The 16,650-nt window shown below is 40.4% G+C and overlaps 1 protein-coding gene and 1 long non-coding RNA gene across 6 annotated transcripts in view; one reads left to right on the forward strand and one right to left on the reverse strand.

Annotated features, from left to right (window-relative positions):
- Positions 1-16,650, forward strand: part of LOC119132991 (gamma-aminobutyric acid receptor subunit beta-3-like) — a 40,956-nt gene that overhangs the window by 15,450 nt on the left and 8,856 nt on the right. For 2 of the 5 annotated variants that reach the window (XM_037268607.1, XM_037268596.1), the window contains exons 2-8: positions 755-805; positions 1,993-2,084; positions 2,229-2,296; positions 11,716-11,936; positions 13,750-13,832; positions 14,697-14,834; positions 15,987-16,139. In XM_037268607.1, the coding sequence (XP_037124502.1) occupies positions 755-805; positions 1,993-2,084; positions 2,229-2,296; positions 11,716-11,936; positions 13,750-13,832; positions 14,697-14,834; positions 15,987-16,139 (806 nt within the window). Of the gene's footprint in view, positions 1-255; positions 673-754; positions 806-1,460; positions 1,903-1,992; positions 2,085-2,228; positions 2,297-11,715; positions 11,937-13,749; positions 13,833-14,696; positions 14,835-15,986; positions 16,140-16,650 lie in introns of those variants that run through there. The other 3 variants (XM_037268622.1, XM_037268629.1, XM_037268612.1) reach the window with 3 other exon arrangements.
- LOC119133048 lies at positions 4,220-16,234 on the reverse strand. The gene is made up of 3 exons (XR_005100040.1): positions 16,177-16,234; positions 9,603-9,670; positions 4,220-6,342 (listed from the first exon to the last, which is right to left on the reverse strand). It is a non-coding gene; the product is annotated as an uncharacterized LOC119133048 (long non-coding RNA).

Here is a 16,650-nt window from a genome sequence, read left to right on the forward strand (position 1 = left end):
TCCTGTAGAATGACCACTGATGAGGGGCGAGAGAGAGAGAGAGAGAGAGAGAGAGAGAGAGAGAGAGAGAGAGAGAGAGAGAGAGAGAGAGAGAGAGAGAGAGAGAGAGAGAGAGAGAGAGAGAGTGGGGGGTGGATGCAGGGGATTTTTAATATTTGTCCTAGAGTGCTTGTTCCAGTATTTTAGACTTAATCATATCTGGAGGGGGTGGCTCGATGGCGCGCTGGTTAGCACGTCCGCCTCACAGTTAGGAGCGTGCGATTCCACCTTCAGCCCTCCCTGTGTGGAGTTTGCATGTTCTCCCCATGCCCGTGTGGGTTTTCTCCGGGCACTCTGGTTTCCTCCCACATCCCAGAAACATGTTTGGCAGGCCGATTGAGCATTCCAAATTGGCCCTAGGTGTGAGTGCGAGCGCGGTGGTTGTTCGTCTCTGTGTGCCCTGCGATTGGCTGGCAACCAGTTCAGCGTGTACCCCGCCTGCTGCCCGATGACTGCTGGGATAGGTTCCGGCACCCCCGTGGGGACAAGCGCTACATAAAATGGAAGGATGGACATCTAGAGGGAGATTTGTACAAACAAATAAGGACTGTCTGGAATTTACGTCTTAACTGAGAGAAAACAAGTAAATAGTATAAATTGATACGTGGACGTCACATTCCCCCAGCTATAGAGGTTTAATTCATCCTGCCAATAAATTTTGAACCTTAAATAGACCTCCTTAATTCATGTGTTTGAACTGTATTTCTTTTTCCAGGAATGCCGTTGACGGAAATAAGAAGTTGTTCGCCATCTATGACACAAGCAGGTAAGTAGGTCCAACACCAAAACCCCCACCTACTCCCCTTCTCCCAAACCATCCTGGCTGACCATCGAGATTCTCTTTCCTATTCACACCCTGAATAACAGAAGGAATAAACTATAGTCAAGACAACGAATCAACCCGGGCAACAAACATATGCTATTATAATAGATTTCAAAAAAATATTTTAATAGAAAAATTAATATTTGCCAATCAATTGCAAGTGTCGATAAATTAGGTTGATTCATGCAGCCAAAAGAACCACCTAGCTCGGATTGTGTTCGAGTCTTCTCATTTTTAGAAGAAAAAAAGGGGAGGGGGTTGCTGCAGATGGTGTTATTGGAACGCTGTAAAAAGTGTCAAGAAAAAACCCCATTGTAATTCGATAAAAAGGAAACTTGGAAGTTCTGCAGAGCAGACGAATGTTATGCTTTTCCATTCTCAAGTGAAATCAATTAGTCGAAGATGTCATCGGGTTAATCAACCAAATAACACAATCACGCAACATCACCAATTATGTATATTCTTTTAAAACTTAGTTTGGTCGGAATTGCTGGGGAAAAGAGAAATCAGAAAGATTTTATGAAGAACTAATTGAGGGTGGGTAACATGCTCTACAACAGGAACGCCCCTGTTGGTTCCACTGGTGGGCATTTCTTGCAGCGTGCAAGTATTGGGCTCAGTCTCTCATTGGAACGAGACGAGTGCCTTCACAGCCGCCAGCATCAGCAGCAGCATCGGCGGCGGCAGCAGTTTTCTCGTCCACCCTCCTCATCAATATGCGCTCCTGATTGCTCAACGCTCCCGCACAGTCAGACCGGAGAACCAGTATTGGAAGGCGAAACGGTGTCGCCCCATATTTCACATCTGAGCTGTTGACTCAAAGCGCGCGCCCCCCCTTTCTCCAACCGACTTTTCTCATGGATAATCAATGGATTTGACTGTGGTTTAAAAGACTGTTGATCGAGGAGATTCTTGTATTTCGTCGCACCGCTGCTTTTGCCGTCGTATGCGATCGTAAACATGTTGACTTTGCACAAGGCTCGCCAATTGCGCGTCTTGTCCGCACTAGTGATCGGGTCCATAGTGTGTTGCGCCAAAAGGTGAGCTCTCGCGCCCGCATCGCTAAGTCAAGGTTACTGATCAGGTTTGCATGACGCGCGAGTCACGGTGAAGCTCTTTTGTCGTTTCAGTGTCAACGAGCCTGGTAACATGTCATTCGTGAAGGAGACAGTGGATAAACTCCTCAAAGGGTACGACATCCGACTGAGGCCAGACTTTGGAGGTATTCACCCATCATTATGCCCCCCCAGTATCTTATTTTTTTCTATTATTTATGTTGTTTTATTTGTTTGTTTGGCACCATGAAGTGTGTTGCAGTCAATTAGGGTTAGGCGTGCATGATAACGAGCTGTTTAACCTCTTGCAGGGGCCCCGGTAGCAGTGGGGATGAGCATAGATGTGGCCAGCATAGACATGGTGTCTGAAGTCAACATGGTGAGTGGATTTAGATCATAAACATCGCTTGCTTGTGTATACATAAAAACGATGCTTCTCGTTTTGCCTGCTCCGAAATACATTTGCACCGGTGCTTGTATATAATTACAAATGTAGCCAGAAGTGGTGACGGCTGCCCGTGTAAATCAAGATTCGCCTTTTTAGCCCATTATGCTGTTTGACGTGTAGCAGATTGGATGGTTTTCTTGGCACTGAACATTTGAATGCCTCCACACACACGTACATCATTGTGCCTACTGTATAGGCCCCGGGAACAAATAGGTTCAAGCTGTGTGAGCCAATTCTGGTGATAATGCAATTTCTTGGAAGGAAGATTTTTATCTTGTATGTATGTGTGGATATATTGGGGTGGAGGATTGATGAGAGTTGAGGCTCTGGTTTGTCACTGTTGTGGTTTTAGGTTGTCTTTTGGAACAGACACCTGAGTTTTACAGTTTGGGAGGATTCAGTTTTGCCCTGGAGAAGATGCAAACAACATTAAGTTCAACACGTATCCTTATGGTGTAGATGAGTCTTGAAATTATAATTTCAAGCTTGACTGTATACGTACTGGGTTGAAATCCAAAATGTTATTGTGTTTATCCATTAAGGGTTCTTTGTCGGTTTCCATGGACCATTTAAATCTTATTAACCTTTGCAATAAGCAGCCAACGGAAGCCTATAGCTCACACATGGTGCTGCTTGTTAAGCTTGTGAGCCAGAACATACAGGAGCACCCTCTCAGGAGGGTCTACTCAGCTGACAGCTACCAGACATTTCCGACTGGCTGCACTGATAAGGGGATGTTGCTGGTCTTTGTTACCTTTCTTCTTTAACATTTGAGGCTGCTCCAAAAACATTTGCAGATAATGACCTGAATTGCATCAATAACATGATTGGCCCAATCGACTGGGTTAATCAAGTACATTTGGTTCAGGTCCATACTAAAAATAATTCATACAATGAGCAATATCAGCACTGACACATTACAATGGCTGTTAAATTTGTGCAATAGATGGCAACTGTATTCTGGCTCCTGGACCCTTGAGCTTCTGAAATGATTTGGTCATTAGAACTCATCAGAACACTGCAGCTTTGTTATACGCTGGACCGCAAAGGGACGTCTGTGTGGGTGGTCGCTGATCAATACTAAAGACTCGATGATTACTTCACCAGGTGATTGCTGGCTTGGACCTTTCAAGCAGTCACTCCCATAGCAACCACCGCTTCCAGTGAGTTGCATTTATGTGTCACAATTTTCTTCTAATAAATTGTGTACCTCAGATTTATGAGCAGATTAGATCAATATCTCAATATTATTCACTAGGGGTCCAAAGCAAACATCAGCCTGTTATGGCTGCTGATTGATTAGAATTTGTCCAAGAAATAACTGGACTACTGATCAGCCAAGCAGGACACGTCAATGTTTTACTTACTTTAGTATTTTAACAATGTCATATAGACACATTATTATTATTATTATTATTTATTTTATTTTTTATTATTATTATTATTATAGAAGTTTTAGTATTCTACTACCACTTTTTGAATTGCATGCTTCTTGTTGTGCAAAACTGCTGTCATTTTCAGCACATCCCCTTTTTACCCAATCAAAAAACAATGGCCTTGCCATAAATTGGTTAAGGGCTCATAAGAGAGAACAAAATAATGACTGTGACACTGACATGCATTATCCAGCCAGCAGCACAGTCACAGCTCTCAGTAGTACCCTGGAGTAAAGCCTTTCAAAATGGTCACTTTCCTGTATTTGCTTGTGTACAATTCTAGACACTGAATCCACTTCACCAGCCAAGCAAAGAGGCCCAGGGGTAGAAGTCATAAAATGCTCCTAAAACTTCAGGAATTGTCAAAACATGTAGACTGCTTGATGTTGGGGTCACCACCCTCCCACAGAATGTGAAAAAAAAAAATCAGTGGGAATAAATGCAAATGTCAAAGACTATAGTTAGTGGTAATGCAGATAAACTGAAGGTTAGGAATAGAATGTGAGTCATTAATTTACTTTTAGAAATACAAATGCACACATTTAGAAAAGTAATTAAATAAAACATGCAAGTAACAAAATGCTTTCAATACCTTGTGGATGACCAGACCAAAAAAGCGCTCATTAAATGTTCTTTAAATATTCAGGTAAGACAATTGCAGTTCATCTCTGACTATTTCAATAATTCACTAGTTCTTTGAGCCCTCCTGTTCATTTATGGGATACTTTCACAATCAGACTTTGAAGTACAAAGGTAATAATGCTCAGTTTAGCTGGCACCATTAGCGAAGCATTATTATACGGTGGGTGTGACTATGACAGCTGTTTTGATGATTTTCGTAATTGTTGGGCGGCACATAGGAGGACCACACACATCACAACAAATGCCAAAGTCTGGTCTAGGCAAGTCCGGTTCTAGGGAGCCGCCGTCCTGCTTTTTTTCCAGTTCAGCAACACACTTGATTTAAAAGTGGACTGCATTTGTAGTGAGTCTTCTCATTTGTGGGCTACATTATTTTGCTAAAAGGAAAGTCAGAATTATAGATGCAGTTCTCGGCGTGAGGCAGCTTTTGATACAGCTCTTTTGGATTTCATTGGGCATAACTAATGAAGTGTGTGGCCAGTGAGTATATATTCTCTCGACATTTTCCTTATTTGCAATTCTGCCCTATGTTGATTAAATGAACTGCAGATCGAATCACGTCTGGTAGCAAATCAAGAGTGTAAAAAATATGGGAGCAGAGCAAGAGAGAGAAAGAGAGCTGTAAGATGTAAATATTTATTGAAACAGAAAACAGCACAGTGTGAGCATCTGGCACAGCAGGTACTGTCGCTTTCCCACTGCCCTTTATGAGGGCACAAGCTCCTCATTCAGCAGATGTGAAAAGGGCCGAGATGAGGTGCACTAATTACATCGGAAATTTGTTTGGGGGGCACTAGGGGCATGTGGGAACAAGATCAGAGCCAAGCAAAATAGATTAAGAGGACCTGCTGAAGCAGTGATTTCAGGAAGCAAATGAAAATACGTCCTTAAAATCAACTGTCAGTGTTTTGTGTGATATGATGGCAAGGTTCAAACTAGCTTTTTTTAGGAGCAAATTTGCTAATTTCAAAACAGGACAAAGTGGTATAAATGACCTAACTCGCCTTTTGTTGAAGTTGAACTATGCTAAGGTGCGTGGGTTTTAGTTACCTTGGGCCCCAAGTGACCAACTGGAGCCTTGTGCTGAGCCAGTGACCTCGTAAAGCGGCTGACATACCCAAACTGATATGAGTGGGCCGCGCAATTATTAAGAAGGCACTTACACTAACTTTTTGATTGACTATTATCCTGCTGCCAGAAGGAGCTTTTATTCACTTTCATCTTTGGTTGATGTAGCGACACTTCCAGTTCACACTCCAACTGTTATGTCTCAGGTGAACTGTCAGGATTTGCTGACAGGAGTAATCAACGCCTCTGATCCCATCGCATGCATTAGCTTCTTTTTTAGGGTAAATTAATTTACAGACCCTCACGTGGGCAAATGGTCCGTACCAAGTTACACTAACAGGCTGAACAAGCGAGTCATCCCACGGCTGCATGTGGGCGAGAGAGAAAGCGATTCATCATGGAACACTGAAAACATCTCTTTCTCTAAATGTTCATACTGCCACATTTATATTCCTACTAGTTGGTTGCTTTTCTTGCACCCTGACTTTTTAAATATATCGAATTATTTTTGGGTTGTCTGTTTTGTATTGCATCAGCTTCACTTGGTTATAAAAATAAGCCCACACAGTTAGCAAGGTAACTAATGTAGGCCCTAAGTGTGTCACCATCATTATCTGACTGTATATAGGTCCCACAGATATTTTCTCTACAGTGTGTCTTAATATACTCACATGTCTTTTATCCACCATTCTACTTCCAGACTGATGAAATGTAATTGGCCTCAGGAGGCCCCTTGCTGTTGGAGAAAGTGATGGATGCAAATATTTAGAATAGGAAAAAGCTCCTTGTTGATCTCAATGTTGGTGGCAGATGTTCCACAGGTGTTGGGATCTGCAATGAAAGGGATTTATAGAAATGGTGTTGCATACTTGTTTCTTTCCTAATTATTGTGAGGAAACATTAATTTAACCAGTGTCTTAACATAAAAGAATGTCTTTATATATTAATAATAACATACAGGTCTGCTACTCTTGATTATTTTAACAATTGATTAATTTGTTGATTACAATGTCAATTAATCAATTAATCAGATTTGAAACATCCCATTTGCATCCCTTTACTTAAAACCAGTATTTTTTCTTTTTTTAACTGCCACTGCAGAAATTTCACCAACAAATTTGGTTATGATTCAATCAGTGATTTGATCATTAACATGTCAGAAAATGGGCAAACACATTAATTGCTGTTTTCCAAACTAAAAGCAGATGATTGTCAATGTCATATTTTGAGTCAACACAATTATAAGACTAAATAAATCTGAGTCTGAAATTGTAATATGGGCACTTTTAGTTCTCTAACTGAATAATCTATCATAAAAAATAACACAGATTTTAATATGGATTAGTTTTTGGTGGGTATAGGATTAATGCTTGCACCTCTAATAACATAAAATAATCAAAAAATTATTACAGTTAATTTGAGCAAATTCATTATTTCAGAAATGTGTATAAAACTGGAAGCCTTTAACATAAACCATTACCAATAATTTCTCTCAAATAAACTGAAGGCATGTTTTTGACCACTGTGTTGTTGACTGACTGAAAAATAATCATCTCACTTGATTTCATTCTCTCCTTTGTCTCCTTTTGCCTATAAATCCAAAATGCCATGTGACCATGCCAGTAATTGGCATCCAAAAATGCCATATTGTTCAAAAAGAGACAATGTGTGCAGTTTTGTAAATGATGAAGCCATTCGGTAACTACTATGACTGTTTCTTTGCCTTGGCCTTCTTAGCATTTTATGAAGCGATACATCATGCAATATTAGACAGAAAGGAACTTATCCTTTATATCGAAGGGATACCCTGTCATTTAGAAGTAAAGGGCCATTTTGATACTTTTATTTATTTATTTCTTGCTCCCAGTAAGGATTATTTTTACTCTTCTTTGGCAAGAGATAAAGTTGATAGGAAACCACTCAGGGATTCCCCCGCACTGCAGCAATCTACTGCCTCAGGGATATCCCAAAGGAATAGGCTGAAATTACATTGAAGTGACTCAAATTGGTTCCTATGGAATACATGCTGGTTACATATCATTTTTCTCTGCAGCATGGGAAATACAATATATTCTATTATAATTATTGCCATGATTTATTTGACAATATTTTATTCCGTTTTTTAATTTTTATTTATACTCCAATATTTTGCACTGCTGATCTTTTTTTTTTTCTTACTGAGATTTCATTGCTGAGTATATTTGAATGACAAATAAAGGAAGTCTAAGTCTAAATTGGGAGTTACAGTAAAGGAAAATCAGCAAGTTTCATTGTTACCCGTTGGAAGTCGTAATTTCTTTTCCACCTTATAAATGCATTTTCTTCTTCTGTCCTAGAATTATGTAAGATGGTACATCATGGAAGTACATAAGTACATTGTATGCCATTTGGCAAATTTTGCTAACAGTGCCTCTCATTGCTTATCGTGGTACTATGCAACCAATTTAACAATTACTTTTGTTAATAGTTCAATCTGCAAGCAATATTTTGCGATCTGTCCAAAGCCTTTGGAGTCACACTTTTGTTTTTGCAACCCACCACTCACTAATAACAGAATTTCAGTTTTTGTTGACAGACAAGACAATTCTTATGTGAAGTAAGAGCGCTTGCACTGCAGAGGAAAAGATTAAATTAAATATGGGTCACTTCGCAGCCAAAACACTGCTTATCTGGGTCCTCACAAATGAATGTGTTAATCCATGCGGCTTAATTGAATAATTGAGGCTCATCATCTATCTGCACTGGTCACTGTTATTGTCTCTATAGAATTATTGCCACAAATCTATCTTTTACATAGAAAATCAGAACCCACACTAGAGGGCAGGTAGCGGAGAGCTGCGCTAGCCCTCATCACAAATTCACTTTGATTGTAACCATGCAAGATTGATGACGGCCATGTGTTTATACATGGCTACATGGTTGGATTCAATTATTTATGTTGAGGCATGCTTATGCTTGCTGGACTGACTGCTTACCTACTGTCACTCCAGATTAAGTTGGGAATGTAAATCCAATCCTTCTCAATGGGAAAAGGTATAGGTGGTGTCATTTGATGGGATTGCAGAGTCAAGGTATGATTGTCATGTGGGAGATATAGAGGAATAATGTACCACTGCTACTACCTTCCCGACTTGGCAAGCTCCTGGAGAATTATTACATTCAGATGATAAATACATTGATTGTACAGTATATGAATGTTTAACTTCATACATGGAGAGCACAGAACTGATCTTAACTTTGGCTCAGGATTTGTGGTGTTCAGCTACTTTGTGGTCCCGTGTCTAATCCAATTACAGTCAAACATCAAAATTTGAATGCCCCGAAGGTGATACAATTTTGGAAGCAAACCAAAGATCCAAAATGAGAATGAATAAAACGTTTAACACATTTCCCTGTCTGAGCTACTTAGTACAATATTGCTCCCACAACACTAAATTGGCTCCTCCTGATTCAACTGGGTCGGATCTGTTTGAGTTTGAATTAGAGAGTTTGTGCTGTATTTAAATTGGGACCCCACCACTTTACTGCTTCATCCTCATCTCATTTCTGACTCCATCTGCCAGCACGGTTCAACCACCACTTGTCCTCCTTTAGCTACAGCCATTTTGGATGCCGTTTTTATTTGTTTTGAGATCTCCTCCACCAGATTCTTGTTGGCTTACTCCTCTGACCTCAAGCAACCCCAGTGCTCTCTACAAGGGAATAATCAGCTAGTAGATTCCATGCACTCTCCACTCTTCTCGACTGGCTCTAGAACACGAAGGACTGGTATCTCCCCATCTCATGCTCACGTGCCTCCTCAAGTTAATAAAGGTCTTGAACTAACTACACTTTTTATTTCCATTGTTTCTCGCAGGAACGATTGTTTCCAAATCGTAACCAAAAATGAACTGTGTCTGACCTTTAAGTTGATATATACATTTATTACAGCTTAGAACGAATATTTTATCTGGCGGCGTTAAGCACCATATGGTGCATACGCAAATCAGATGGCAGCGCAACTGAATCCCACTCATTCTCATTGTGAGTCACACATAGCGGCGGGGGACTTCCGTGCTACATTAGTAAATAGAAAATAGATCGTCACATACCTGTATGTCCTATCGGTGCAACGTCAGCCCAACATTCAGCAATCGATTCATTATTTTCTTTTTGATGACTGTAAGAAATCATAACATATGGTAAGATGTGTGGGTCCATATTGAACATCTAAACATGGTTTATTTGCTGTTAAATATTACATATAAGCTTGCATTGGTGTGTGGTCACCCCAGCAATGAGAGTTATTGCACAACATTTGTTTTCCTGGTGTAGCCATTCTTTTAATTGTTCTGCATTTTCCCAACACCCCAACACCATTAAATGGTGTGCTTTGATCATCCTAGTCCAACCATCTTGTGACGCAGCACCAGCATTGCACTATACTTCTCAATATGTACAATCTGTGTTGCGTGTGCTGATGTTCCCTGTTCATATCTCTGCACATTTATCAAGTGCTAGTAAGGTGTCAGAACTAAATGAGAAACTTTACTTGATGAATATGCCATCAATTTTGGAATATTCCATTGGACCTTTAAGGGTTTATGTTAATTTGGGGTCTTTTGTGTTTTGGTCTTGTATTTTGTAAGTGTGTGGGTCATGCACACCAGGGATGTGCAAAAGAAAAAAAGAAAAAAAAGTGCTTACAGTTATATAACAAGTGTAGTGCTGCTTGAACATGCCTCTTGTTTTGCTGTTATGTGTCAACCTGAGTGCTACGGCAACCAGCAGGTGTTGAGTGCCTTGCCAGCGCCAGGTTGGTGCAGCCTGGTTTCATTTCAGAGCCACAGCGGGCAGAGGGGAAAAGATGGCGTTGGCTCAAGAGGGAGGGACGAGAAGTACAGAAGGGAGTGGGGGTGCAGAATAGCAGAAAGAGAATGGGGGATGTGGCCTGACACCTTGAGTATTTTGTTGTTTGTGGAAAACAGTTCCTATATTTACCTCCTATTTGCTGAAATTAACCTTCCTATTGTTTTGGTCATCAATTTGGCTCATTCAATGCTTTTTCCTCTCTGAATATATGATTGACAATATATATTCAGTTATCAGTCATTGCATCTTTTTCCAAGTTGGAAGGGCTGAACTGGGTGTTATGTGGTAATTGTTGGAGTCAAATTTGAGCTGTATGAAACGTATCTAAAATACGAGCATTTTACGCATTCATCCTGGTTGTTGTGGTTATTGAGGTCAGTGCATCATACAATTTTATAACCATCCGAAAGCTATGGGGACCCTAACTTAGTATAACCCTGACTGTTGAGGTGGGAGAACTGCTGATATCCCACACCGATTCTAAACCCTTTCTCTTTATGCTGTTTGCTCTTTCTTTTTGCGCTCTCAACCATCTATCATTTCTATTATTGAGGTTCTGTCAAATCCATTTGGCCAGAAAAGTGAAATAGAGGACACGGCATCTTATTGAAAGGCACCCTCCTCTCATGAGAACTATAGCCTCAGTGTTGAACCACATCTGTCTCACGACCAACAGCAAATAACTCTCCGTAAAATTTTAAAGTCTACTTGAACAACAGAGCAGAATGAATCCTACCAGAGTCCTCAAAGAAAGTTACAGATATGATGATGTCAGCACGATCCAAGACATAAAATAGCAGCTTATGAACTCTTCAAAGAATACCGGAGAGGACAAATATGGGGACAGTCGGAAAGTCTTGTATGTGACCCACTTGGTTGCTCATTTTGGCAGAAATATACAAGTCAAAGGGCGAAACAAAAGTAAGCCTAGGGGCTGGTGACACTTGAAGGGCAGCATTTCGAGCAACCATGTCTCTCAACACGTTTTGTGTTTTTCTCAGATTTTATGTCAGACATACTACACTGCAGGAAATATGTCACACATAGCACTGAAAATTGCGTAGAGGAGTTCAGGGTGTAGTCTGCCTCTCAGCAAACAAAGTATCTGACTCAACAATTTTGAAATATCTACACCCTCTGGAGGTTTAAATTTCAAGGATAAAAGTTGTCCTATGGATGAAGGGCGTTCGTAAAGGTAACTTAAACAATAAAGTAAATACTGCTATGGATTCTCCTATTCCAATTCCGATGAATCTTTGGATGTGTCAATCAATACAAAAATAATTTGGCTCCAAGCGGTACTTTGGAACTTCCCCCAAACTAACACTATGCTCATCTTGTGTACTTTTACAGGACTACACTTTGACTATGTATTTCCAACAATACTGGCGAGACAAACGACTTGCCTATGTTGGAATCCCGCTCAACCTGACCTTGGATAATAGAGTAGCAGACCAGCTCTGGGTACCAGACACTTATTTCCTCAACGACAAGAAGTCATTTGTTCACGGTGTCACCGTCAAAAATCGAATGATCCGTCTTCATCCGGATGGAACCGTTCTTTATGGCCTCAGGTAAGGTACTTACGCCACAATGATACTTTTTCACATTTTAGTGGAGTTTCTGTCCTTGACTTGGAAGGTTGCTTGGGTACCAGCCCCTTTGAATGAAACTGAAACTAATTCTCATCCACAAATGGTTTCAAAGTGAATCTTAGGGTAACAAAAATAATTCAAGTCCCAGTGTCAAGTTAATTCAGTGTGTTTAATGCCCTATCATGTCACTACACTTTCCCAAAATGATACTTTGGCAGTTATTTAGTGCAGGCCACTGAGCACCCAAAGGATTATGTGATGTGGTCAAGGGCACCTCAACATTTAGTTAGAATGGATGGGAGATGGATGAAGTGAGAAAGTCCCGAAAACGATATTTTAGCAGGTTATAAGCAATCATATCAAGCTTGTCAAACTGCTGTTTTCCCATGATTTAATAAAGCCCTCATTTCTATTGATCTTCTAGACAAGCACAAGTGAGCGACCCATGAATAAAACTGCATAGAACGCAAATAATGAATGCAGCTTTGCTCACAACAGTGATGTATCTGTCACCTTTTGTCGTTGCAAGTAGAGTTCTACACTACAACCAAACATAGCGTTCATGATATTGATATTTAGTAATGCAGTTGTTTCATTTTTATTAATACATTGGCAGAAGTCTGTGTGTCGTTGGATTTATTTATTCCTCTAATATACTGTAATGCTATGGAATCGCATTGCTTAATCAGAAAATAACTCGAGAATTTACTAACTGTGGTTAGAGCATTACGAACATTATTTAATTTAAAAATTAGGATTATTTATTAATGACATGGGATGTGTAAAGATTATGTTTACAGATAAGAGCATTCTGTCTATATGTATGTATCTTGTGGACCTGATGTTACTGTAATAATAGCTGTGTAATGTTGTCACATAGTGGGTTTCAAAGCTTCGTGAGAGTCTTAACTGAATAAAGACAACCAGTGGCAAACTGCCAAGCTGCCGGCTTTGTGTCGGGGTTGAGTTGGCCTCAAAATCATTGTGAATTTGCATTTCACTTTGCTGCTTATTTCCGACTGTCTCCTTATCAGCCGTTTGAGCTTGTACATCTGACAAACAACACACCTCACTCATCATGACCCAAAAACTCAGCCAAACTGTCTTAATGCAATATTCCACAGTCCTCTTCATTCCACAGAGTAACATTGAGGTTCTTGGTCACCTGCCCAATTGCTCAGTTTAGATGGCCGGCCTGTTCTAGGACAAGAGTTAGAATTAGTACTCGTGGTTCTAATCTTCTTTCATTTATTAAATATTTACACAACTGCACCAAAGTAGAAGTTATTTATCTGTACCCTACCCCAGATCATTGCCTCGGGACAATTCTGTATTGGCCATCCAGAGACAATTCCATGCCTGCTTTGTGCTCTGACATGCACTGTTAACTGCGGGATCTTACGTAGAGGGTACTTTTCCAAATCATGTCCAATCTACCATAGCTGGACTCTAAGTAAGATGCAGAAACACCAGAGCTCAGTTTTGAGCTTCATGGAAAAGACAAGGATTTAACAAAATTGCAAAAATAAAATCCTCATTTGTTGAAATTTGAGGACATCTGAGGAATTTGATCTGTTTTGGTTTAAGGCTGTATTATAATGTGGAAAAAATTCAAGACTGAATACAAAAATACTGTCTACAGTATGCCACAGTTCTGTATTAGCATTTTAAATACAATTACCAAAACAGAATTTTACCTCAGATATGGTTCTTCACCATTATTACACACAATACGATATAAAAAATATATTCCTATGTCCTCTCCTCCCCTACCCGTGTCTTCTTTTGGCAGGATAACTACGACAGCAGCATGCATGATGGATCTCAGGAGGTACCCCCTGGATGAGCAGAACTGCACTCTGGAGATAGAGAGCTGTGAGTCAAGAGATCTCATGTTGCCCAAGCTGTCATTTTGCTGCACAGGCAGAGTACATCAATGCATGTGAAGTACTGCACTTTGAACTTGGACACAAAGCTCATGTTTTTAGTCATTCCGAAACTAAGCTCATGGTTCAAGTCATTCAAAAACTAATATTAAAAAACATTTGTTGTTATGACTACTGTGACTGCATCCATCTTTATATACAGTACTAAGTATTATTACAATTCAAAGAGGAAGTCAACCCAAAAATTCTTTGTAATAATATGTTCTTTGTAGCCCAACTAGTCAAACCACAGTGTTCTGATTAGTGTTTTGTTTGTGGAATATGGATTAAACAGAAAAATCCATCTGTTTTTACCCATCTAAGGGAGCGGACATTTTTCCACTTGCTGTTGACTGAAAATGACTTCACAGGCAACTGTTGCCAAAATTCTATGCTTAGACTATTGGGGGGCACATACAACATATTAGTGTACAGAAAATGTTGACTTCCATGAACTTACCGTAATTTTCGGACTATAAGTCGCGGGTTTTTTTCATAGTTTGGGTGGGGGGGCGACTTATACTCAGGAGCGATTTATATACATATATATGTTTTTTTTTTCACTTTTTTGGGCATTTTATGGCTGGTGCGACTTATACTCCGGTGCGACTTATAGTCCGAAAATTACGGTACATGACTTGTCAAAGCAACATCTGGTTCTTGGAATCAACTTCAAACATGTTTTTTGTTTGTTTTTCCCATGCTTGCGACAGCCCTGTTGGATGATAATAAGCAAGGCTGCTGCATCTTGCTCTCCAGTGATTCTTAAGCAGATGGTTACACCTTGGTGTCTCCTGTCTCTCCTCTCATGCAGATGGCTACACCACAGACGACATCGAGTTCTACTGGAAAGGGGGCGAGTCAGCCGTCACAGGGGTGACGCGCATTGAGCTGCCGCAGTTTTCCATTGTTGATTACAAGTTGGTTTCCAGAAATGTTGTGTTTTCCACAGGTAAATATGCACACACGCCCACACTGCTTGATTGCGTCAATAATCTATTTTCACTCCAAATGCAACTGTGCGTCTGAAGTTTGTTTTCTTATCTTGACTTAGTCCCTTGACCACTAAACCTACATTACCCACATGCTGCATCCACTTAGGGTTTTGGAGTCCCTATAAAATCCCATGAAACAAGCAATCAAATCTGTCATTGTACAAAGTACATGTTTAAATCCAAATAGAATTTCAGATTGCATTGTGATCAACGGTAGAATCTGAGTCAGTTATTGCATAGTGGTGTTGTAAAATAGTGAAAAATAGTCCTCATGGCAAACGCTGGATGGGTTCGCTTGCATACTTCTTCTTCTTGGGAGACTGTAACAAGCCTGGCTTAAAGGCAAGTCACAACACCAACAAACTGTGAGGAAAATCACTCAAAGGTTCAGGCCAATCAAAATGTTTTGTTTCACAAACAATACGAAGAACATCTTTACATGATTCATACTTGGAACTAGAAATAATTATTAATGAGGTCAAATTTAGCTGGCCCACTCAGCTTTTGATGCGGTTGTTGTCGTCTTCAGCTTAACTTTTGGATACTTTGTGTGCCGGCCTGCACAGATGCTTGTTCCTCCCACTCACAGATACTGTACTGTGTCGCAGGTACAGCCAGTACAGCTCAACGCCCACACTCGCCTACACACACACTCACCTACACACACACACACACACACACACACACACGCACACGCAAATGTGTGCAAGTATATTGTTTGAGCTCTAAACAATGACACATTCCCACTTCCCAGCAATGCATAGTTGAAATATAATGCTAATTCTTCAAGACGTGTTCATAAATTATGCAGACGAGATTCGTATAGAAAGTACTGTATGCGAGTTTTTACCACTATCTTCAGTAATACTTCATTATAAGTGTGTCTGTGTGTGTGTGTGTGTGTGTGTGTGTGTGTGTGTGTGTGTGTGTGTGCGTGTGCGTGCGTGTGTTTGTGCACTTGTGAATTGGGTGTTGTTACCATGGCAATAGATCCAACCTTGGCCATGGAAAGATAGAAAGGCAATGTGTCCCTATCTGCTCATTGACTCAGTAAGATATTTTCATTGTCATTATTTAAGAACGTAAGTGTATTTTCTCTTTCCTCACAGGTGCTTACCCTCGACTTTCTCTGAGCTTTAAACTTAAGAGAAACATCGGCTATTTCATTCTGCAGACGTACATGCCATCCATCCTGATTACCATCCTCTCCTGGGTATCCTTCTGGATAAACTACGACGCCTCGGCGGCCAGGGTGGCTCTAGGTGAGAAGCTCTAGTAGCTGTAATGTTGTTGACTCACTCAGATGAGGACAGGATCCATTCGGAGCCACCAAGCACATTGCCACGTTCTTAATGCACTTCGAAGAACGTGAGGAATCTCCAACAGTCATGGTAGCAGAGGTTGCTCCAGGAAATAGTTTGGAAATTGAGTTCCTGAAAGGAGCAGGATCAAAAGCCAAAACTTATTACTAATAAAAAAAAAGTGGTCCCCATTGGTATGTGAACGTGACAGCTATTGCATCTGTCTGCATTCTAGTCTGCATGATTTGTATTGTTTTCAAAGGTTGTTCGTTTGCAACTCACGACACACAGCAGAATAGGGAGAGAGAAACGAGGCTGTCAGATTATAATTGGAATAATATTGATGCTACATGAATTGGTCTTTCAGCAATCCTCTGCACATCCTTCAAAAGCCTATCAAAGCAACGGCAGTTCACTGGTTGACAAGGCTGAATTACCAAGCAGAAAAAAATGACCTCAAGTCCTGGTCCTC

This window comes from Syngnathus acus, chromosome 2 (assembly GCF_901709675.1).
Source record: "Syngnathus acus chromosome 2, fSynAcu1.2, whole genome shotgun sequence".
NCBI classification, from domain to species: Eukaryota; Metazoa; Chordata; class Actinopteri; order Syngnathiformes; family Syngnathidae; genus Syngnathus; species Syngnathus acus.